Below are 24,018 nucleotides of genomic sequence, written 5' to 3'. Positions count from 1 at the left end.
GAGATTAACCGCCACAGTGCCAATGTCCCAGCTGGTCCATACCTGAATGAGTTTACCAGGTCATCGTTTACCCCATAGCAGATCAAAGTCTTTACTGAGACCATGATACAAATCTTCAGTGACCCTCTGACTTTCTCTGGTGGGCTTTCAGTCCCCAAGGTGCTGTATGAGCCTTCAGTCTGGTTAGTGTCGGCGGATCCTTCCTCAACACACTCTTTCCACTCGAGACTTGTTACCGGACTCAGACTGACCAGGCACAAGTTTCCAGTCGGTCCCCAAGGCCCACACCAGTTTCCACTGCACTGATGCTGTGCCGGCTCCACCAGCAACAGTCGGTGACCTGGTGCTGATGCCAATGTCAGACCATGAACCAACATTGGCAAGACCCCTCCCAGTGTCATGCTGTGGAATAACAAAAGCGCAACCGGTTAGCAAACCTCTTGCCTCTAACCCGATCCCACCATCAGCAGAGGCTCCACTTACTTTTGATTGTGACTGATCCTAAACCAGAATAGGGAGCACCCCAAGATATAGATGACGATAGACAGTGAGATGGCTTGCTTCTTTCTCATTATACCCCTGCTACTTCATACATTGATTTACAGAATATAAGTAGGCTCGTCACCTCCCCTGAAACAAAACTTGACTCACCACATGGACCACCAACTAATGAAAGTGCCTCATTTGCAGTGGCTATTTGAAGGGCAGCTGAGGAAGTAGAATTAGAGTTACTCTCTGTTGGGACAAAGACTACTATTCTGATGGAGAATCTGCAACCTGGGTCAGCAAAATAAGTGCCCTAATTCCCATTTTACGACACCATCACAGATGCCTTATTGGGTACATGGTTGAAACCACGCTCTTGTTCACCCATATGTTGACAAGTAGAAAGGTAACACAGGCCTGAACCTGAGCATATTGGCTTCCTAACCAAGCACTCTACCCCAGAAAGTCTTATTTCACAAGCTTTGACCAGTAAAATTAACCCCACCTTATTTCAGACTAATCCGCCAGATAATAAAATCAAAACAGATTGATGCCTTTGCCAAACAGATATTTTTGTTTACCAGCTTGGTGCAATGGTCCATAAATGCAGTCTGCCGGTTAGGTCGCTCCATGCATGCCTTGTGGGACATGGCCAGCAAGCTCTTGCTGGTGACCCTGAAGGACTTTAGGGCCTCCCTGGTTTAGATTATCAATGTTGGGCAAAATATGTTATCTGTGCAGTACCAGTGTCGTGCTTTGCAGGCGTGGCTGGATGAGATCCATGATCCATCAGATATTCTGGCGATGTGCAGGCATCTCTGATAGACCTACCTTTTGATGATTCCAGACTTTTGGTAGAGAAGGCAGAACCTGCACTGAAACAGTTTGAAGACAGTAGGGCCCAAATTGTGTTTCTTGGGGCTTTTGACTCGTCCAAAACAATTCCCTGTCAGTTCTTAGGGGCAATTATTTGAGGTTTGGGGGGTAGCCTATAGAAAACATCAGCTTTTCTAGCTGGTGGTGCGGGAGACAGCCCGGTCCTGTCGGTGTGTGAACGTGCCACTGGCAGACATTGTACCAGCCAGCAGGGGCATCAGTCCTCTATCTGCTCACCTCTTGCTACCACAACCACAAAGGCGCTTTAGTTTGTCTTCAACAACTTAAGACCAACCTGTAGGGGGCAGGATTCTTTATTTCCTCCAACGTTGGCAATCCATCCGTCAGATGGGTCTTACAGATTGTTCAAAGGAGCAACTCCCTGCCTTGTATTTCCTTCCAACTAATCCTTTCTTTCCCACCAGAATGAATCTTGGAGGATCCTCTTTCTATTTTACTGCAGGAAGTACATCTATTACTCTCCAATAGTGCTATCAAAACGGTACCAGACTCTGAGAGAGGCGAGGGTTATAATTCGGGCTACTTCTTTGTTCTGAAAAAGGACAGTGACCTTAAACCTATGCTGGACCTTTAGCCTCTAAATGTCTTTTTGCAGAAGGACAACTTAAAAATGCTCACTTTGGCTTAAGATTCTATCTGCTCTAAATCCTGGGAACTAGGTGGTGTCCCTGGACTTGCAGGACACATATTTTGATATACTCGTGTGGTAGTCCTGCAGGCGTTACCTGTGGTTTAGGGTGGGCCAGGAACACTTTGAATTTTTTGTGCTCCCCCTCAGCCTCACCTAGCCCCCTTGGGTGTTCACGAATGTGATTGTGGTGGTTGCTTCTCATCTTCAAAGGCTGAGATATCCTGTATTTCTGTGCTTTGCTTGACTGGTTGCTGAAGGGGGGTTCACCGTAGTCAGTCTTTTTTTTTAACCTGCAACAATTATGCTCTCTCCATTCTTATTATAGTTTTTTCAAGGATACACCGATTTTCATTGAAACTTTACACAAGTTGAAAAACTCAGCTAGGCCTTATAGGATCAACCTATATATAACACAACGTTTTGTATATAAACTGAATACCCACTGTGAACCAAATTCCCACCCAGGGAGGTTAACAAAATGAAGAGACAAAAAGGAAAATACGGGCAAGAACACAATAAGCGAAAAGGGAAGAAGGGACTGGACCACAGACAAACGGACAAGGCGATAGGAACGGAGGGAGTGACGGAGGAAACCCAATCAAAGCCCCATTAATTAACGTACAGTGCCTTCCATGTGCTATCTTTCTCCTCCAGTATCGAAGTCGTTTGAGGTATGAATACAAAGAGAGTTTGTGAGCCTGTCAAAGGCCCAGAAAATACTGTCAGTCACCATCTACCACTCCCAACCGCTGCAGGTGACTTTGGTCTTACTACCATGCAGAGTGTCCAGGATGGATTGTACTGGGTCCACCTGCGTTACCTCATGCCATTTATCTTCATGATTTACAGTGTCTTCCAGGGCTCTCGGATAAGCTCAACTCAGAAAAGGCCCTCTCAAGCACTTGAAGTATTATCCTCTTATATTAGTTGAGGGCACTGAAATCAGGAAAGAGCAGTATACAATTCCTCTCCTCCTGGGGAAAATGTTTCAATGCAGCTGCCGGACGGAGGCACAAAAGTCAGGATCTCCCAACCACTAGAAGCCTACCCCATCGACATTGTGCATTTGAACAAAGGGCCTAGAAAGGGGACCACATTCTTTTTTAATCAGTGTCTCAGAGTCCAGTGGATTTAGGTTCTTTAAGAAAAGGGCTGCATCACCTCTTTTATAGACTTGTCAAGAACAGGCAGTGAAGGAAACCCAAAAACTCAAATGTTATCCATTCTTCTTGCATTCTCCAACACCTCCAGATTCGTCTCAAGAGTTTACAAAGCTCCTTCATATTTCTTCTGCATCAGCACTTTGTGCTTGAAGTCTAAGGGGCTTCAGATTTGGTGGGTATCTTGCCTGCCTGCCGAATCAGCAGACCAACGTCCTCCATTCCCCTTGCGGAAGACATCCTGCAATACTTAAAGAGATCACCATCAGATAAGAAGGGACCGCTTTGCCTTCAGTATAGCCTTGGTGAGGTGGTGGGGGCCACTGAATCTTTGCTCAGTGAGCTCCATGTTTAATGCATCCACAGGGCAAAATGTTTTGTTTTTCAAAAACAAACTCCCAACTGGAGAGTTTGTTATTGAGAAACAAAAAAAACAACAAATGGCGCTGGTATGCTGGGAGTTTTCTCCCAGTGCCTGAGGACAGTTTCTTAGGTTTCCTTTTTGAGATATTGAGGCTTTCCTCATGGTCATTAACAGTAAAAATGTGTGTCTGAGCATCTGTTTCTAAATGGAAATTATGGTCTGATGTGCATTGATTGGATGGCCCAATGACAGGCAGGACACGGGTCATAGGTTTCTGCCAGAAGACGGTACACTGTTGAAATCATGGCACTTCATATACTCTAGAGAGAGTGTGGGAACAATGAGATGGCGGACGGGTTATCTTCCAAAATCTGTATGAACCCTTAATTCTAATTAAATGTCCGAACCCGTTTCCATCTTCTCCTTCCTGTTCCCCCTCCTGTACTCTAAGAATTTCACCTGACCCTTTCAGCTCACTTCTCTAAGCTTCACCTGCTCAAGACAGGATTCTACCGCTGTTGGTGAGCTTTCTGCCTTTTCCCACTTGTTGGGTTTGGCCATCACCAAACCTTTTGCCTTCTCCCCGCATGTTTTTTGAATTTCAAAATTCTTAATTTCCTTTTTGTTGGCATTAGGACTCTGTACACCCAGTTGGCACATTTAATTACTTATAAGTCCCTAGTAAAGTGGTGCTACATGTGCCCAGGGCCTGTAAATTAAATGCTACTAGTGGGCTTGAAGCACTTACTGTGCCATCCACTCAGTAGCCCCTTAAAACACGTCTCAGGCCTGCCATTGCAGTTTGCTTGCGCAGTTGTACGCTGCCAATTCGACCTGGCAAAATAAACCTTCTTCCAGGCCTAAACCTCCCTTTTTATATACATATAAATCATCCATAAGCTAGGCCCTAAACAGCCCGTAGGGGAGGATGCATTGTATTTAAAAAGTAGGACATGTGTTTTTAAGTTTTACATGTCCTGGTAATGGAAAATTCCCAAATTAATTTTCCCTACTTTGAGGCTTACCTCCCCCATAGAATAACATTGGATTAGATTATTACATTTAATAAGTGCTAATGTTTGATTGGAAACAAGAAGATATAAAATGTTTGGTCTCAAAAGAATTTTAATTTAAAATCCTGTTTAATGGTAAAGTCATGTTTGAAGTCACCAATCTGAAAATGCTGCTTTTAAAAGTTGGCATTTTCCTGTACTAACCATTTGGTGCTTGCAGCCTGTGACCTGGGTCACATGGCTGTAAATAGTTGGCAGTTGGTCTTTGTGTATTCCTCCCAGACAGTGAGGCAAAGGGGGACCAGGTGTTGGCAGGATGGGCCAGCCTGCCGAGATGGGAGGGGTTGGGCTGTTCCCTACCTCATTGATATTTCAAAGAGCTGCGTGCAGCACACTCACAAAGGTACATGATACCAGACTACTTGGAGCCTGGGCAGGGAAGGAAAGGAACTTTACAGTACCAGATGTGGGGGTAGCCTAGAAGTTTCCCCCCTTCAAAGGCTGGCACCAGGTATACATATTGAACCCGCAAACCAACTCTTCAGTTCACTTCTGCACCTCTGGAGGACACTCAGAAGTACTGCCTTGGAATCCACAGGACTGCCCTGATGCCTGCCTTGTACCCACAGAATACTGCCCTGTTTCTTGAGGCCTGCCTTGCTGCCTGATCACAGTACTACCAGAGATACTTCAAGGGTAGTTGTCTGGCCTCCTGCTCTGAGCTACAGGGACACCACAAGCTCCAAAAACCTTGAACCCTTCCACCTGGACCCTGCCAGGAGTGAGGCCTGCCCTCCAAGTGGTGCCCAACCAGTCATGGACCCTTGGAAGTGGTGCCAAAGGTCCCCATACAACCAAAACCTGAGACCTGGGACCTTTGGAGATTTGTGACCAAAACAAAATGACAAAGTTGAATGTAGAAATCTTCACTGTGACCCCTTCCAGCCCCTTCCTGACAACGATGTCTCCTCCTTGGACATCTCGGCTGTCTTGCCCTACTCAATTTTACCTTCTCATGAACTTTTCTTCATAATGTCTTCTAAGTCCAGAGGTAAGCCGAGATTGGATGCAATCACCTCGTGTAGCCGAACCGCACTCCATTTCATTCGGACTTAGCTTTTGACTTTACCCCGATCTCTTGCAACCAGATACCCGCTGTTGGCACTTTGATCTTTTAGGGCCACTTGTATCATGCACTTTACCAGTCACAAACGGCCCGATTCACAGAATCGGGCCTTATGCGACCTGTAAAATTCTTTTTGGTATATATGAATTTTAATTTGCGATTCGGTAACATGTTACCAAATCACAATTTAGAATTGCAAATACATACCAAACCGGTATTTGGAAGGGGCACGTTTAGGGCGTCCCTGCTTAATACCAAATTGCAGCGGTATGTAGTAATGTTTTGCAACCAAAATGCGATCACAAAGCATTTGCATTTTACTACCTACTTAAAGTAGGTGGTAACCCATTCAAAAACGGGAAGGGGTCCCCAAGTGACCCCTTCCTTGGTGAATGTTCGTAAAAATGCCCGGGGGACCACTGCTTGCTCTTAAAAAATTAAAAGTAAACTTTTCATTTCTCTTTTTTAAAACGCAACCCGTTTTCCTTTAAGGAATTAAAACAAAAAAATTATTGCTTTATTTAAAAGCAATCACAGACGTGGTGGTGTGCTTACCCCAGCAGGCCACCGCCCCTGTGATTTTAGCGATTACTAATGGGTTGCAAATTGCAACCTGCCTCACTAATAATAATAATAATTAAGGAAACCTGAATGAAACTCATGGAGTTTCATACATTCGAATTGACATTACCTAATTGCGATTCACAGAGAAACGCAATTCGGTAATCTCTTTTTGAAATGATGATACATGTGACACTAAAGGGACTATTTTTCACTTTAAAATTTTAAAAATTCATAACCCTAGTTCTACTGATTGGATTTCATTCATTTTGGTATCATTTTATATATTAAAATTAACTCTATATTTTTTTAATTGGTATGAGACTTTTCATATTGGTTGATCGTGGTTTAAATGCTTAACACAGTGCCTCGCAGTTAAGCCTGTCTGCTTTTGGGCCCAGCTACCAGAGGGTTAAGCACACGTTAATTTAGTGACTTTTGTGGTTCACCCTGACTGGTATTGTGGTTGTTGCTTGAGAAAGGTCTTCATGCCACTCGAGCAAAAACCCAACTTCCTACACCACTTCTTCATAGTTGTGCCCAGTGATGCCATGATCTCCTTCATGACCCCTCATATGCGCATCTGCCCATGAGCGCTGGTCTTCCTCTCCACTGACAACCACCTTCTTGCCAGTGTGTGAAGTAGTCCTGCTTACCCTTTTCAGGTTGTTTGCCTTCCATCTTGGAGTCCTGTGGAATTGGAGCACCTTCAAGTTGCAGTGCTTTACCCCGCTCAGCCGTGGGATCAACCCTTGGCATGGCTCAGGCCTCCGAAGCCTGGGACTTCATGAACCCTTGTGTATGCCATGCTTTCCCACTCAAATCTCATGCTTCCCACTCAAATCTCATGCTTCACGCTATGTGTCACAGATCTTACATGGCACAAAGGCATTCTGATCTCACCAGGAGCACCACATCCCAAGAGGCATCATGAGGGCGGTGGACGCCATCTTGTATCGCTGCAGAAGATGAGACCCTGCCCACTCCCAGTCACCATCCAGGGCCTCACCAACCCCTCAGAGCAAGACTGTCAGACTCAGCTATTAGTCTGTTGTGTTTTTAAAAAGAATGATGAATTATTCAATGCAAAAAATGTTAAATCAGTGCTTTTGTTTGAAGTTTATTTCCAATGTGCGTAATTTACACTTTGATTCCTTCTCCAGGCTGAAGCGTCTTCTGCAGTCCGCAGCAGATGCCAACATGAACACACTGCGAGTTTGGGGAGGAGGAGTTTACGAACAGGACGAATTCTATGAAATCTGCGATGAACTTGGGATAATGGTAAAATTAATTTTCATCACAACAACAGATGAACGAACTCTGCATTTGCCAGTAATGATGCACCTATTGAATAAGATTGACCAGAAGTATTATTTATTTGAGCCATTGCGAAATTTAAAAGATAGTGGTTATAAAGGTTATGCGCTGTCACATTTTTGTAATGCATGTTCCAACCTAGGCCACACACTGCACGACATAAACAGAAGTACCTACAAGAAGGGGGAGTTGGTAAACTCCAGACAAGCATATCGCCCATTAGCACCTTAACTGATTTGAAATCATCTGTCATTCCTTCTTCCTACCCCCTTTTTTCCTTCCTTCTTTCTGTAAAATTACTTGTATTTAATGGTCAGCGTTTTGTAATCTTCACTTGTCTTCGCACATGATTAGCGTGAGGACTGCAGGTGACTCGTAAATGTGTGTGTGTGGTAAATGTGTGTGTGTGTGGTCCCTTTTAAAACAGTTTGGATTTATCATTGCAGTGTCAGCTGCAGATCAATTTAGTATTTCCTTGTATCAAACCATAAAACATGAGGTCGTCGGAGTGCGGTAGGTGAGCGATGGGCCACACTATCCCGGGCTGTCGCTGAACGAGAGATCTCTTCTCGAGACGCCGAGAATTAGGAAAGTTTTTGGGTGCTGAACGCAGGGTTGACTTGTGCAGAGATGTTAAAGTAGAAGTGTACTGTATTTTTACTACAGGAAGGTTATAGTTTCTACCTTATTTTTACTACAGGAAGCTTATAGTTTCTACCTTACCTTTACTACAGGAAGCGTATAGTTTCGACTGTAAAAAAACTAAAATAAATAAAACAACCACAGTGGTGACAAACGCTCTGAACAGGGGAAAGGGTGGGAGAGAGGGTATGGTATGATTGAAGTGGGGGACAGCCTCAATACTTGTTTGCTATAAAGAGCAAATATGATGGCCCCTTGCCCTAATTAGGAAAGGCAGTGCACACCTCTGGGTAAATATATACAAATAATTATTCCATTTACACGGGTTTCTGTACAGTTTATAGGATGCCTAAAGACTCTACCTAATGTAGATCATGAGGGATCACTGTAGATCCAGAAGGTCCAGGTCAGTACTAGATTGCCAAAAATGAAACATGAACTACAATTATTAGTTCAATTTTGATTCATTTTATATATTTTTTAAGTTATCTGGACACCCTGAAAATCTGTCCTGGATCTACGTTGCACACCCTATTCCTATGCTTATTTGCAACAAAATAGCCCGTTTGCCAGTCCACCTTTAATTTAAGCAGCAGCACCAGTTTGATCACTTGTGTTGATTTACCTTTCCAGTCATTATTAAGCTGACAGACAAGCATAAATCTCCTCTCTCTGCTCCCTACCAAATAGACTTATTGACCACAAATCCACAAATTGGAAGAAGAACAGTAATCCAACAACCGCATCCTAAGGCCACATTACCTGTACAGAAAAAGTGTGGCTGGTCATGCTTCATACAACTGCAAACTATTTACAAAAAATGGCTGAGGCAACTGTTAATGCACCTATCACCAATAAGTAAAAGATTATTTAGAACAAGCATTGGCATAGCCAATAGGTCTTGCCTTTGGGACCTTATAAGTGTTTAGTTATCCAGCACAATATCCTTGGTGCAACAACATCAAGTGTTGCATGGCTAAACACTTATAAGGTCCCAAAGGTGAGACCTATTGGCTATGCCAATGCTTGTAAGTGGCTTGTACAGGTATGCCACTGTGAGGTAGAGATGCTGCGAATGCTTTTACAGGAGCCCCTGTGACATTGCGCCTCTTCAAAATGTATCTTGGGTCTTGTGTAATACTTCTAGCCCCTATTCCTGTCTTCTCGCACCCAATGCATCCTTAAATGTCTCATGTACAGCTGGGGTTGACACTCCTATTACCCCTGCCCTCCAGTGACTCTTTACCTGTCACAGGTGGTGGTGGTGGTGGACGTGGTGGTGGTGGACGTGGTGGTGGTGGTGGACGTGGTGGTGGTGGTAGTCGACGTGGTGGTGGTGGACATGGTGGTGGTGGTGGTGGACGTGTTGGTGGTGGTGGACATGGTGGTGGTGGATGTGGTGGTGGTGGATGTGATGGTAGACGTGGTGGTGGTGGATGTGGTGGTAGACGTGGTGGTGGTGGTGGACGTGGTGGTGGTGGTGGACGTGGTGGTGGTTGATGTAAAAGTGTAGTCCTTCTATTTTTTCAGAATGCTCAGGTTTTTTTGTTCTCAAAATCTGGTCACCTTAGATGGATTGGAATATGGCTCAGAGCAATTACCAATGGCTGAGATCAGTCAAAGCATTCCACCAATCGCCTTTGTGTTTTACGATGCATACGCATGCTGTATTGAAGAGTTCAGAGTATGTAGAGTACAGGCCTTTGTAGATGCATCGCACAATATGTACGGGCCTAATGCAGACCCCTGCAGGTACACTTAGGAGTACAATATTATTCTGTGTTGATGTTTAGTAGTGCAGTGAGTTCGGATGCAGGTACACAGCTCAGCCTCACCCGCATTAGGCCTTGAAAACTCTACAACTAGTTGCAAGGGTTTGTCTGAACGCAAGGTTCTTGGGATGTCCATGCATCATGGTATTTGATCGCATCATATGTGCTCATACGTCAAGGTCCAAGAAAAGGCACTTCTGTTCCCCGTGGAACATGATGCTCTATTCTTGGCTATGATTTGCAGTCGATATTCAATATTTCGCTCCACGCTGAACTTTTTTTAATGTCTGCACGCCTAGCCATCACTGTTCATTGAATATCTATGCTTTAAATCCCCCATAGATGCACTGCTGTATTCTGATCTATGCATTATTTGGCATCACCGTAGATTCCACACTATATGTTTATTCTGCTGAACGCACGCTTTCCAATACCGATGTGTATGAATTGCTCGGCAAAGAGCGCCCGCTCTGACCTGCTTCCGTTTCTGCGGAAGACGTGAATACATTAAGGGACAGAACAGAGAGCACACCTCCCAGGGGCTTCTGGGAGTTGAGAGCGTGTTGAATTGAACAAGAAAGAATAATGCGCCGCCCAAAGTCACCCAGGTTATTAGAAGGAAGCTAAACACACGCCGTGATTACAGCGTGACTGCAGAGGAGATGGGCTCTGAACTGTGAATCTGTAATGCACTCACGGTGTAACATCGGTTCACGAAGCTCGGAAGTAGTGTTTAGCTGCAGTGTATGTACAGTGTGAAGCAGTTCTGAACTGGGGATTTGCGTGTTTTTTGGGTTGACCGATCTGCAAAAGATAATGAGCAATCATGTAACTCGTATGTTTATGGACATTCATAACCTTCCTCCATGCATACAAATTTACTCCCATCTAAAACAGGAGTAAGTGTTTGTAATGGACAGCGCTCGGTTGCCTCACAGCTAGATTTGAATATTTAATAGATATATGTATGTACTGGTATGTAGCACGAACCTAGCTGCGAAGCAAACGGAGCGACTACACAAGTACATTTTACACATATTTAGGTTCAGGGATTTTCCCAGAGTCACACGATTCTGACTCTTTTGCCAAGGCCGGGATTTAAACTTGTAAGCAATTTAGTTAATAAGTAATTAGTTAATTTTGGTTAATTAAAACCATTTCGCATAACACAAACAATCAAGAACAAGCTAAAATAATAATACGCTAAAACAAGCTGCAGCGTGTAAAAGATACAGGCCAGCGTGCGTCAAAGGCTGCTGCACGAGTGCGTCTATTCATGGCAGTGACCACTAGATGGCACAGAGTCAAAGGGAAATCCACCACATTAAAAAACAATCAGTCTTCACTTTTCAAGCACTGGACTCGTGCTTGTGGTATGCCGCTGCTCGCTCCCGCAAGGTGGATGCTGCCACAAGCATGAGTGCAGTGCTTGAAAAGTGTAGACCGATGTCTAAAGGCCCTCCTAGAGCAGCGCATTCATGCTGCCTAGGCGAGACCTAAAAAAAGGGGTGCACGAGTACGGGGGAATCAGCCACCATAAACCCCCTTGTGGGATACAATGTTCACAACAATATTTAAAGAAATGGTAAACCCAGCACTCCAAACAACAAGTAATTTCAGATAATATAGTCCATATCATGAGCAATTGGTCACAATATGGATGATTCCAAATGATACAATAAATCAGGAGAGTGGTTGTAAAAACTCCTTCATTCATGATCTTCTGTGGTAGAAACGTTTTTAGCCATAGCCGACGCGTTTCGTCCCCCTTTGAACTTCTTCTGGGCAGCATCCAATTTCATTACTAGTGATCTGTAGCCATTTGTAATTCTCCAGTGATGTACACATTATATTTGATGCATTCCCCAAGTCTATTTAGCGGTTTACATAGGGTCCAGACTCTGATAATAGTCTCACCACATGCCCCATATCTTGCAATATTTTCTGGAGTCATACGCTTGTTCTCCAGCGTTTGCACATTCGCTCTTGCCTTGTGTCCATTCCCCTACAGAAGGAGCCACCTCTAACTGCCGATGGCGTTCAATTTCTCTTTTCACAATTAATAGACCAACTGTACCTCTGGGCCCTCCCTATTCAACCATTAAGCCTGGTAAAACAATTTTGGGGTTCATTCTAATCGTCATACCAATGACTTCTGGACAGTGTTTTATGTATTTGGGACCGGTATTTGTGTATGACTGGGCAGTTCCAAATTATGTGGTTACAGGATCCTAGTTTTTCTTTGCATCATAGCAATAGGGATGTATCTCCTCTCTCATCCTAGTTATTCTGTTGTGGTTGTAATAGGCTTAATGACGATACTTCCGTTAATTTGTCTATGTCACATGGACACAGCCATAACACCAGGGGCCATCTCCACCTCCAGCTTGCTTCTAATATGCATGGTACCATTCACACTGCTGTCAGATAGGGTCATTAGCCCATGTACTGCTTTTATTTTCACCGTACTTGTTAGGTGGTGTGAACTGTGGCAGTTTGGGCTGGTGCCTCCCAAAGCTTAACTTTACCAGACAGGTGTGGGCTGGCAGTAATGTGCAGTTGCCCTGATGACTGGATTAGACGCCACCTTCAGTGCTTGCTTAAAGGACTTGGAGCTCAGTACCGATTGTCACCGTTGGTGATGGTGGAATGGTCAGAGACTCAAGATCCCAGTGGAGTTGTGGCTCTGGCAGGGGCAAGGTGGACCCAACTGGCAGTAAGTACTGGTCATGGAGCAGCAGACAGACAGGCTTTGAGCAGGGGCGGCTCTACGCTATGGTGGATTAGCATTGCCCCACTGCTGCTACCCAGCAGAGGCAGCAGTGAAAAATAAAAGGGCGGGACATGGCCGGGCCATCCTGAGCTTCAGGAGAAGGTGTTGTGGGCACTTCTAAGTGTGCATGACTGTTTGGCCAGCCATCTTAGGCTGGCCTACTCGTCATGCGCACTTATTATTTCTCCACCCGGCTGTGTTGTACAGCCGGGTAGAGAAAAGCCACAGGCTCCCAGGCACTGTCTGACCGGCAAACCAGGCCACTCAGACCAATCCCAATAGTATTTCTAACATGAGAGAAGCATTGGGATTGGCATCTGGGAGCTTGTGCAGTGTGCACCAGTTGAGGATCAGGAGAGAAGCAAGACCGAGTGAATGCAGCGTCAGGTAAGTCGTAATTGTTTTAATTATATTATTTATGTCCCCCCTCTTGCTGCCCTATCATGTCGCATCGGGAGCAGCTACCAGTGCTTTGAGTCTTGCCTGCCAAATTGAGAGTATGTGGGAAACATCGAATGCCTTCACAGCAAAGCTTTTACAATGAAACAGTCTTTATCACAATGGTTTTTACAGCAACATTTTTTACCACAAGTATGCCTTTTTTCACGGATGCCTTTACAAACGAGCATATGTAAATGTAAGTATTTTGCAGGTAAGTATTAAGTGTGTGTGTGTGTGTGTGTATATATATATATTCCAGTTATGCTGCTCGTTGTGACTTCCACTCTACCAGGAACAAACGGAAGCAAACCCAAAAGTTAGTGCCCAATTTTTCTTTATTGCTCTATGTCACCATGACCGCCATGAGGCGTTTCGGCCTGACTCGGCCTTGATCACATGACGCGCTCTGGGAGTCACTTTCCCCAATTTAAAGTGCCAAGTGCTATCACACGTGATTTCTTACTCTATGGACATATACAAAATACTTTTGGTTTATCATTGTAGATGACAAAAGACATGTGCAAATCAGCAATCACTCAATATAAACACGTTAATACAGGAATATATAAATAAATACATGAATATATAAATATAAATGTAAAAATGTGAGGTTAAAATCCTGACACTTAAAATAATGTGTAAAATACATTTCTACGTAAAATACATAAAATGACATGATACAGTATTTAGCGACGTGTCCATTTCTGCATTGCATATCTTTACACTCGTTAAATGATGGCAATAATACACATAGTGTGTTTTTACCTGATTGCCTAAATTTCCATTACGATGATGTAATTAATATGACTGCACATAACTGTCTTAAATGGTGTTGTCTTAGTAAGTGATGTCATGTCCTCTACTATTTAAAGTGCTAAGTGCTGAAGTATTGTATAACCTAGTGCTACCCTGGATCCTACTGTGATCCTAAAAGGTTGGAAAACTTTGTGTATAAAAAAAATGGGAATCTGTTTATTAGATTCAAATCCCATGTATGTTTCATATTAGCTTAAATGCTATTAGCAGTGTGCCGACTAGATGATGTATTGCAAACTCAGAGACACCAAACCTCGTGTTGATGATAATTAGATGTTCTATTACTCTGGGGAGGAAAGGTTATTCTGCTATGCTATTAATGTCAAATTCGTTATAACCATGTGTAGGAATCCTCGCTGCTAACATGCAGCTCCCTCTTTGTCAAAGTGATTGTGCTCACTTTCATTAAGCAAGATAATTCTCAATGCTCTTGCTTGCTGAAAGTGAGCACAGTTTGCCATGGCTTGGCGGGAGCAGTTAACTCCCACCAAGCCGTAGCAACCAGCTATGTCCCAAGGGTTGGGCACCCTGGGACATAGCAGGAGCTAACCCTGGGGGTGGCTGTCCCCAGGGCCATCTATGGCTCCAGGAGGAGGGCCATGCACTCCCCTCCATTGCCGGTCACAGCCTCCGGAGGTGGTGATCTTTGCTGCTGTGGGGGGCTGCGTGGCCCCCACTTTCATTTTCACCATTTGCCCCTTGAAGGTGGTCCCTGGGGCTGCGGGGGGCCGGAACCCCCTTGCATTCATTTTACATTTAGCCCTGGGGAGGTGGTGGTCCCCAGGGCATGGTGGTTGCATAGGACAACACCCGCATAAATTATTAAGAATGCCCCGGGGATGTGACGGTCTCCGGGGGCCTTAGGGCTCCTTGGAGGGCGACCCCATCCCCATGCACCCCCTCCTTCATATTTTAAACATGCACGCAGGACCTGGCACACCCGGGGGCTGATTGGAAATCAAGCACGGGCCTCCACGCTTCGTTTAAAAAACACAATTCGGTGGGACTCAATGTTCCAGCGTGACTCCCGCCGAAAACAAAAATGCTTTTTTGACCCTGCGGGGTCCCTGTGGGACCGTCCTCAAGAGACCTAGGGGGACCAGGTGTTTCTACCCTGCTCCCTTTTCTTTAGAAAAAAAACCTCTGTGGCTCCTGGTTTGAAGTGTTGGCAGCCAATCAGATCTCAGCACGAGATCAAGCGTGGTCACGGTTCCACCACCACCCCCCCCGATATACAAATTTGTCCAATGTTTCCTATGGAAATTAACATGGGGAAAGCACGCTTTGCCCCCCCCCCTTTTTTCTCAGCCCCCGCTTGACCGATCACTCCGAAATGTTCTAGACAGCAGCTGAAGTGAGGGGCAAATAAAAAAACGCTATTCCTATGGAAAGAACGTCCTAACAATATCTACCTACTGGCGATCGCCAATAGGTAATATTTGTATGTGTATGTATGTATGTATATGTATATATATATATATATATATATATATATATATATATATATATATATATATATTACCTACTGGCGGTCGCCAGTAGGTAGTTATAGTTAGGACCACGTTTCCATAGGAAAACCTCAACATTCTATTTTGAATAACTTTGGCGCCGGTCGACGAATCCTCGCGAATTTCTCAAAATAGGTGGGGCGCTACGCTCCGCTCCTATCCTGAAAGTCTCGGGGGGATCCGTCAAGCGGGGGCTGAGATAAAAGGGGGGTCCCAAAACGCGTTTTTCCCATGCATTTTTCCATAGGACCTTTAGAACGAGCTACAGCCCGAACGGCTGAACAGAATTACTCAAAATTTGGCAGAGAGGTAGTCCCTAGGTCAAGGAAGTGCCTTTTGTAGGTTTGGTGTAAATCTGTTCAGTAGATTCTGAGAAAATAGCCTTTAAATCAATATATATATCTGAGCCCGCTTACGGTACGCTTACCGTACGCTTACGGTAAGCGTACGGTGGCGTGCGCGAGCGCGATTCTGATTGGCTCTTAGATCTTAGTAAACATTCGAATCGGCCGAAACCAGGAAGCGGCGGCCGCCATTTTCTGTGTTTCACTCTGAAAAAAAAAGAGTGAAAACAAGAAAAGGGGGCAATGAGGAGAGTTACAGACCCCCTTACATTTGTGAGGGGGTCAAAGAAGGACTGTAAAGTACAAAACAAACATTTATTAATTTTTAAAAAAAAATCACGGGGTACGCGTACGGTAAGCTTACGGTAAGCGTACGGAAGAAACATGGCGTGCGCGAAGGAGATTCTGATTGGCCCATAGATCTTAGTAAACATTCGAATCGGCCGAAACCAGGAAGCGGCGGCCGCCATTTTGTGTGTTTCACTCAGAAAAAAAACAGAGAAAACAAGGAAAGGGGGCAATGAGGAGAGTTACAGACCCCCTAACATTTGTAAGGGGGTCAAAGAAGGACAGAAAAGTACAAAAAAAACATTTATTGATTTTAAAAAAAATCACGGGGTACGCGTACCGTAAGCTTACGGTAAGCGTACGGTAAAAAAAATAAAAATAAATAAATGAAAAGCAGATTTAAGAGTTTAGAAATTAGGGAGCTCTAAAAAGAGCTGTTGTGTTTATGAAGTCATTTTTTTAGTGGTACCTACAAGTAAGTACCGATGCAGAGTCTAAGGTTCAAGAGGAAGACTCTGTTCCCTTCATCATTGAAGTGCACACCATCTCCTCTATAAATGTCTTGCATGTCATAACGCAAGTTGTTGTGGTAAATGGCACCCATACCATAGTCACGGAGGAAAGCAGAAACAGATTTGTTGACGTGCTTTCTTGCTTTGTCAATCTGCGGACAGAAATGATTGGACCAGTTCCATTTTTGCCTTTGGCATATGTTGGAAAACACAAAGGCAGTTTTAGGGAAAAGTGTAAACAGTTGTGCAAAGGTGTCCTTCATAAGCATTTCCAGACCTACCCCAGTCAAAGTGCCTAGGTCATTGCCACCACAGTGCACTATTATGAGGTCAGGGTGTTGGATTTGAATGAAGGATTTCACCAATGGCATCAATTGGTGCCACTTTAACCCTCTCTGACCAATCCATTTAATGTCTACATTTGGCAAAGCAAGGTCTCTCACCATACCTGTTTTCTCTGCAAACTTTTCACTCCAGAAGACATAGCTGTGCCCTACAATCCACACTGTGAACATCTTCAAAGGAGAACTGGATGCACTCAGGAGGTGTCTTTCAGTAGAATGGCAATATGAAAAGAAAGACAGTTTGGAAATGGAGGCATACATATTTTTTTCAAAACAAAAAGAACTGATTGGCTGTTTCATACCATTCTAGAATAAAAACTAGGCTGTATGTGTAAATTAATAGAAGCATGTTTTGTATTGGTACAAAAAAATGTGTAACCAAAGAACAGTACTATGGATTTGCTGTAAGGTTTGAAAAGTCAAGCACTCTTGCTCTGTGGAATTGAAACATTGTGTGTCGAACTTCTGACCTAACTCTACACAGCAGTGTTCCATGAGCTGTTGCTATGGTAGCAGGCAGAAGTCAAGTTGGGGGAAGGGTACTAGGCAGAAGTCAAGTTGGGGGAAGGGTACTTTTGGAAAAGGGTTGGTTTTCAACCAATAGAAATGTGTGATTACATTTGAAAAAAAGGGGGAAGCACTGAGATTTGAAACTTACATGTATATGTGTGGAAAAATAGAGGGAAAGTTTGCCATTATCTGGTTCTGCTGAGAGGAGAGAGGTGAACACAACAGAGATCCTGGCTCTGATAATCTGCTGTTTGAGTGTCACATTTCTTTCACAACTAACTAATTTTAAAGGTGAGTTTACAGTTTGAGAGGGGATGTATGTGGTAACTTAAGAAATGAATAATAGAAATGGGAATTGTTTTTGTTGTAGTTACACATGGTGGTTTCATAATGTGTCAGTCTGTAAAAGTGATTTACACTTGCCCCGAAAAAAAAAAAGAGCAGTAAGTGTGCTTTCAAATTGGCAAAGAAATTTCGTTTTGGGACTAATGTGAAAACATGACTCTGTGTGCATAGAAGAATTATAGGCAGAGATTTATTGCGTCTTGCTCTGGTGATTTCACAGTTGCATTAGATGGAAAGGGGGAGCAAATTTTTGGGGGAAGAAGCAGAGTCTTAGCACACACCCATGTGCTTGCCATGTATAGTCATGCACAGTATTTAGAAGCGAGTGGGGTTTTCAGGTTTAAGTCTGTAATGCAAATACATTCAGCATCACTAAGGCTGGTTGCCCTTGCTGGAGTGTAGGCAGTCACAGAGAATACACATGGTGGTGGTCTGAAAAAACAGCTTGGACATGTGCATTTAAATAAATCAAAAAAAGTGGTTTTATAATGTGTCAGTCTGTAAAAGTGATTTCCAATTGTAAAAAGTGATTTTCACTTGGCCCGAAAAAAAAAGAGCAGTAAGTGTGCTTTCAAAATGGCAAAGAAATTTCGTTTTGGGACTAATGTGAAAACATGACTCTGTGTGCATAGAGGAATTATAGGCAGAGATTTATTGCGTCTTGCTCTGGTGATTTCACAGTTGCATTAGATGGAAAGGGGGGCGAATTTTTGGGGGAAGAAGCAGAGTCTTAGCACACACCCATGTGCTTGCCATGTATAGTCATGCACAGTATTTAGAAGCGAGTGGGGTTTTCAGGTTTAAGTCTGTAATGCAAATACATTCAGCATCACTAAGGCTGGTTGCCCTTGCTGGAGTGTAGGCAGTCACAGAGAATACACATGGTGGTGGTCTGAAAAAACAGCTTGGACATGTGCAATTAAATAAATTAAAAAAAAAGGTTTCATAATGTGTCAGTCTGTAAAAGTGATTTTCACTTGCCCCGAAAAAAAAAAGAGCAGTAAGTGTGCTTTAAAAATGGCAAAGAAATTTCGTTTTGGGACTAATGTGAAAACATGACTCTGTGTGCATAGAGGAATTATAGGCAGAGATTTATTGCGTCTTGCTCTGGTGATTTCACAGTTGCATTAGATGGAAAGGGGGAGCGAATTTTTGGGGGAAGAAGCAGAGTCTTAGCACACACCCATGTGCTTGCCATGTATAGTCATGCACAGTATTTAGAAGCGAGTGGGGTTTTCAGGTTTAAGTCTGTAATGCAAATACATTCAGCATCACTAAGGCTGGTTGCCCTTGCTGGAGTGTAGGCAGTCACAGAGAATACACATGGTGGTGGTCTGAAAAAACAGCTTGGACATGTGCATTTAAATAAATCAAAAAAAGTGGTTTCATAATGTGTCAGTCTGTAAAAGTGATTTCCAATTGTAAAAAGTGATTTTCACTTGGCCCGAAAAAAAAAAGAGCAGTAAGTGTGCTTTAAAAATGGCAAAGAAATTTCGTTTTGGGACTAATGTGAAAACATGACTCTGTGTGCATAGAGGAATTATAGGCAGAGATTTATTGCGTCTTGCTCTGGTGATTTCACAGTTGCATTAGATGGAAAGGGGGAGCGAATTTTTGGGGGAAGAAGCAGAGTCTTAGCACACACCTATGTGCTTGCCATGTATAGTCATGCACAGTATTTAGAAGCGAGTGGGGTTTTCAGGTTTAAGTCTGTAATGCAAATACATTCAGCATCACTAAGGCTGGTTGCCCTTGCTGGAGTGTAGGCAGTCACAGAGAATACACATGGTGGTGGTCTGAAAAAACAGCTTGGACATGTGCATTTAAATAAATCAAAAAAAGTGGTTTCATAATGTGTCAGTCTGTAAAAGTGATTTCCAATTGTAAAAAGTGATTTTCACTTGGCCCGAAAAAAAAAGAGCAGTAAGTGTGCTTTCAAAATGGCAAAGAAATTTCGTTTTGGGACTAATGTGAAAAAATGACTCTGTGTGCATAGAGGAATTATAGGCAGAGATTTATTGCGTCTTGCTCTGGTGATTTCACAGTTGCATTAGATGGAAAGGGGGAGCGAATTTTTGGGGGAAGAAGCAGAGTCTTAGCACACACCCATGTGCTTGCCATGTATAGTCATGCACAGTATTTACAAGCGAGTGGGGTTTTCAGGTTTAAGTCTGTAATGCAAATACATTCAGCATCACTAAGGCTGGTTGCCCTTGCTGGAGTGTAGGCAGTCACCGCGAATACACATGGTGGTGGTCTGAAAAAAACAGCTTGGACAAGTGCAATTAAATAAATTAAAAAAAAAGGTTTCATAATGTGTCAGTCTGTAAAAGTGATTTTCACTTGCCCCGAAAAAAAAAAGAGCAGTAAGTGTGCTTTAAAAATGGCAAAGAAATTTCGTTTTGGGACTAATGTGAAAACATGACTCTGTGTGCATAGAGGAATTATAGGCAGAGATTTATTGCGTCTTGCTCTGGTGATTTCACAGTTGCATTAGATGGAAAGGGGGAGTGAATTTTTGGGGGAAGAAGCAGAGTCTTAGCACACACCCATGTGCTTGCCGTGTATAGTCATGCACAGTATTTAGAAGCGAGTGGGGTTTTCAGGTTTCAGTCTGTAATGCAAATACATTGAGCTTCACTAAGGCTGGTTGCCCTTGCTGGAGTGTAGCACTCTGGACATGGGCTTTTTAAAAAATCTGAAAAGTGGTTTCATAATGTGACAGTTTGTAAAAGAGATTTTCACTTGCCCAAAAAAAAGAGCAGTTTGTGTGCATTCAAATTGGCAAAGAAATTTTGTTTTGTGACTATTGTGAAAAGAAATGTAGTAATATATTTAAATACAATAAAGGATTTTTTTTTAGTTTTTTTCAGGTATTGCTGAAGAACAGTGAACAAAATTTAAGATGCCTACAAAATCTCGAGTTCAAAAATCGCTAAAAAAAAAACTATATTTGAAGACAACTGGAGGACCAAAGTTAGTAGAAGATGCTCATGTTGGGAAAAAGAAAAAATCTTCTGGTAAGCAGAAAAAACAATTTCTTAAAAAAATATTCAAAACAAAGAAAAATGTACAAAATGTCTGTCCTGGGAAGAATGTAACAAAACGAAGAGAACAGCAAAAAATTGAGAATTTAGTTAATGCAAATATACCTTCTGCAACTGAAAAGTTTTACATAAACAGAAAAACAGCGTTTAAAGAGATACGTAGAAAAATGTTTCAGAGAAGAGTTATGTCCAATTTGATAAAGGATGTGAAGAAATATAAGCAAAAGGCAAAATATTACAAGAGAAAAAAAGAAATTGAAGCCATTGCAGCAAAAGCATTAGAATTAAAAAGGAAACTATTCATATTAATTTTGAATAGGATGCGTACATTAGATAAAATGGTTAATGTACTGAAATCACAAAGCAAAAGCAAAAGAGTAGAGAACAGAACAAACTTTTGTAAAGTGTTTTTAGGAAAGTGGATGCATAGTTCAAGTAGTGAACCTTTTTTTAATGAAGAGAGCTATTTTCAAAGTAATAGTTTGCTGCATGCAGTTGACACCAGAGGTCGTTCATACGAAGTAAAAAATGGTTGCATAATGGAGAAGGAGATAATGGTTCCAAGAGATGAGGTACAAGTGATGGCAGATGAGGCAATGGGGAGACGTCCTAAAGCCCCAGTGTACACTTGGAATTGTAGTAGTATTTGCACTGTGCGTCAGGAATCTATTGACAGATTTCGAGAGTTTCTAAGAGAATATAGTAAAAAAAGTGTAAAACAGAAGATTAAGGTGCTTCAAAGTCTGGATCCATGCAGAGTGAGAGAGAATACTGGTTTGCAGGGTCATTCTCTGGCTTGTCTATCTAGAAAAGTGTGCAATAGTGTTTTCCATCATTTTAGGATGCTGGCTGTTCATCATACTGAAATGAGAAAGTTTGTGAGACGGTTGTATTTTGCCAAAAGTCCAGCAATAAAGTTAAATGAATTGAATAGGGCTCTGTTCCGAGGAACGGTATCAGATGTAGAGAAGGTTGTTGATGAAATTCAGTTTTGTTACTTTGGTCCTGAACAAAACAGTGCAGAGAAGGACACAGTAAATGAGGAAGAAGTGGAAGAGAATGTAGAACCTTCTGTAAGTAAGACATTTAATGATCACATAACAAAATTTGCAATAGTCTCTAATGAAAGACCAAATGTTACTTGTATTTGTTGCCGCAGAACTCATTATAGAAAACAAACTAGGAATGTTGATCTCTACAGAAAGAGTGAAAATGAAGATAATTATAAGTGGATGGATTTTGCCACATATATATTTCTTGAAAATTGTTTTAAATTGAGTGAAGATCAGCGTATTTGTAAATACTGTTACAACAAGTTAGAGGAAAATAGAATGCCGACCAGAGCTGTACATAATAATTTAGAATTGGATGCTATTCCTGCTGAACTTTCTGAATTAAATACATATGAGTCTATACTCATTCAATGTGTTCATCCGTTCCAGACCATAGTACGTATGGAGCCCAAAACTGGTAAATTACCTCCTTCAGATTTACTGAGAGGTTTAAAAGGTAGAGTGGTGTATTTGCCCTTGGATTTGAAAAAAAATATGGAAACTATTGATGCGGATACTTTGGAAACTGAACCATTAATTATTCTGGTTAATGGTGTACCTACAAAGAATAAGAAGATTTGGCAGGAGCTGGTAGATGTGCGGAAAGTACAAAGAGCAAATTTGTATTTGAAAAAAAATAACAAATGGTATGAATCAATTTATATAGAAGAAGAAGAAGAAGACGAAGATTTTCAAGAAGACACAGAAACACCAACTGGACAAATTGAAAAAGTGGACAAGACAAAGGAAGAAGAAATTTATGAACATTTTAGCATACATCCTCTTCATTCGAAAGAAGTTATGGGAGACAATATTGATCTCTTTCAGATGAAGAAAGCAAAAGGAACTCCCGTGAGTGTATGGGAGGAGAGCTTGGAAGCTCGATGTTTTCCCCAGCTGTTTCCTACGGGAAAAGGAGGACGATACGATGAACGTCCAGAACAGATTCCAGCTTCAGAGTATCGGACTACAAGACTATATGCTGAAGATCCCAGATTTCGACAAAGTATTCCTTATTTGTTCCATCTTTTATTTGAAAGCGACTTGTCTGCACTGTCTTATGCAGTAAATCACATTTTAAAAAGTGGAGTACATTTACAAAATGTGTCTGCTAAGGATTTTATGGAGAAAGTGCAGCACCGAGATGATCATTTGGAAACACAACTGATCAATCTGATGGCTTGTCAGCGTGGGACAAATGAATATTGGTACCGACGCCATGGTGAACTAAAATGCATGTTACGCAATTTAGGAACACCAACATGGTTCCTTACCCTAAGCTGTGCCGAGTACGCTTGGGATGATTTACTGGATTTTCTACGAGAGGCCAATTCAAACATTAAAAACATCGAATACAAGACAGCAGGAGAACTGTGCTCATTGGATCCGGTTAATGTTTGCAGATATTTCAATCATAGATTTGAGGCTATGATGTCCTTCATCTGCAATAAAAAAAATCCACCCCTTGGAGAAGTAGTGGATTTCTTTTGGAGAAAAGAGTACCAGGCAAGAGGTGCTCCTCATATTCATATGCTGTTGTGGATCAAGGATGCCCCAGAGTTTGGAACAGATACTGATGAAGCAGTGTTATCTTACATTGAAGAATATGCAACATGTGGTATACCAAAAAGCACAGAAGAGAACAAGTTAAAGGAGCAAGTTTTACGTTTCCAAAGTCATCGGTGTGGAAAATACTGTCGACGGAAATACAAGAGCAAAGAAAAATACTACACTAAATGTCGATTTGGATTTCCTAGACCTGTTCTTTCAAATGGAAGAGTAAACAGTTTTATGTCAGCTGTGAGACATACTATCACAAGAAAATCACCTAAGAATACCTACAACCTTAAAAGAAAAGAAGAATCAAAAAATATAAATGACTACAACCCAGTCATTTTATCCATGTGGAACGCTAACATGAATATACAGTATGTAGCTGACAATTCCATTGCTGTTGCACGATATGTAACGTCTTACATTACGAAATCAGAAAAAACAGAATTGAAGGAAATGTGGGAAGAGATTTCTCACGAGAAGACTGTTAGTAAGAAGCTGTACAGTTTCAGTTT

At 42.4% G+C, this 24,018-nt stretch overlaps 1 protein-coding gene across 2 annotated transcripts in view; it reads left to right on the top strand.

Annotated features, from left to right (window-relative positions):
* The window catches only part of MANBA (mannosidase beta), a 243,937-nt gene that overhangs the window by 103,368 nt on the left and 116,551 nt on the right, over positions 1 to 24,018 (top strand). For both annotated transcript variants that reach the window (XM_085636128.1, XM_085636120.1), the window contains one exon: positions 7,402 to 7,519. In XM_085636128.1, the coding sequence (XP_085492254.1) occupies positions 7,402 to 7,519 (118 nt within the window). The remainder of the gene's footprint in view (positions 1 to 7,401; positions 7,520 to 24,018) is intronic.

The sequence above is a fragment of the Triturus cristatus genome, chromosome 2_1, assembly GCF_964204655.1.
Source record: "Triturus cristatus chromosome 2_1, aTriCri1.1, whole genome shotgun sequence".
NCBI lineage: Eukaryota > Metazoa > Chordata > Amphibia > Caudata > Salamandridae > Triturus > Triturus cristatus.
Note: the sequence above shows the minus strand (reverse complement) of the source record. Positions and strands in the feature narration are given on the sequence as shown.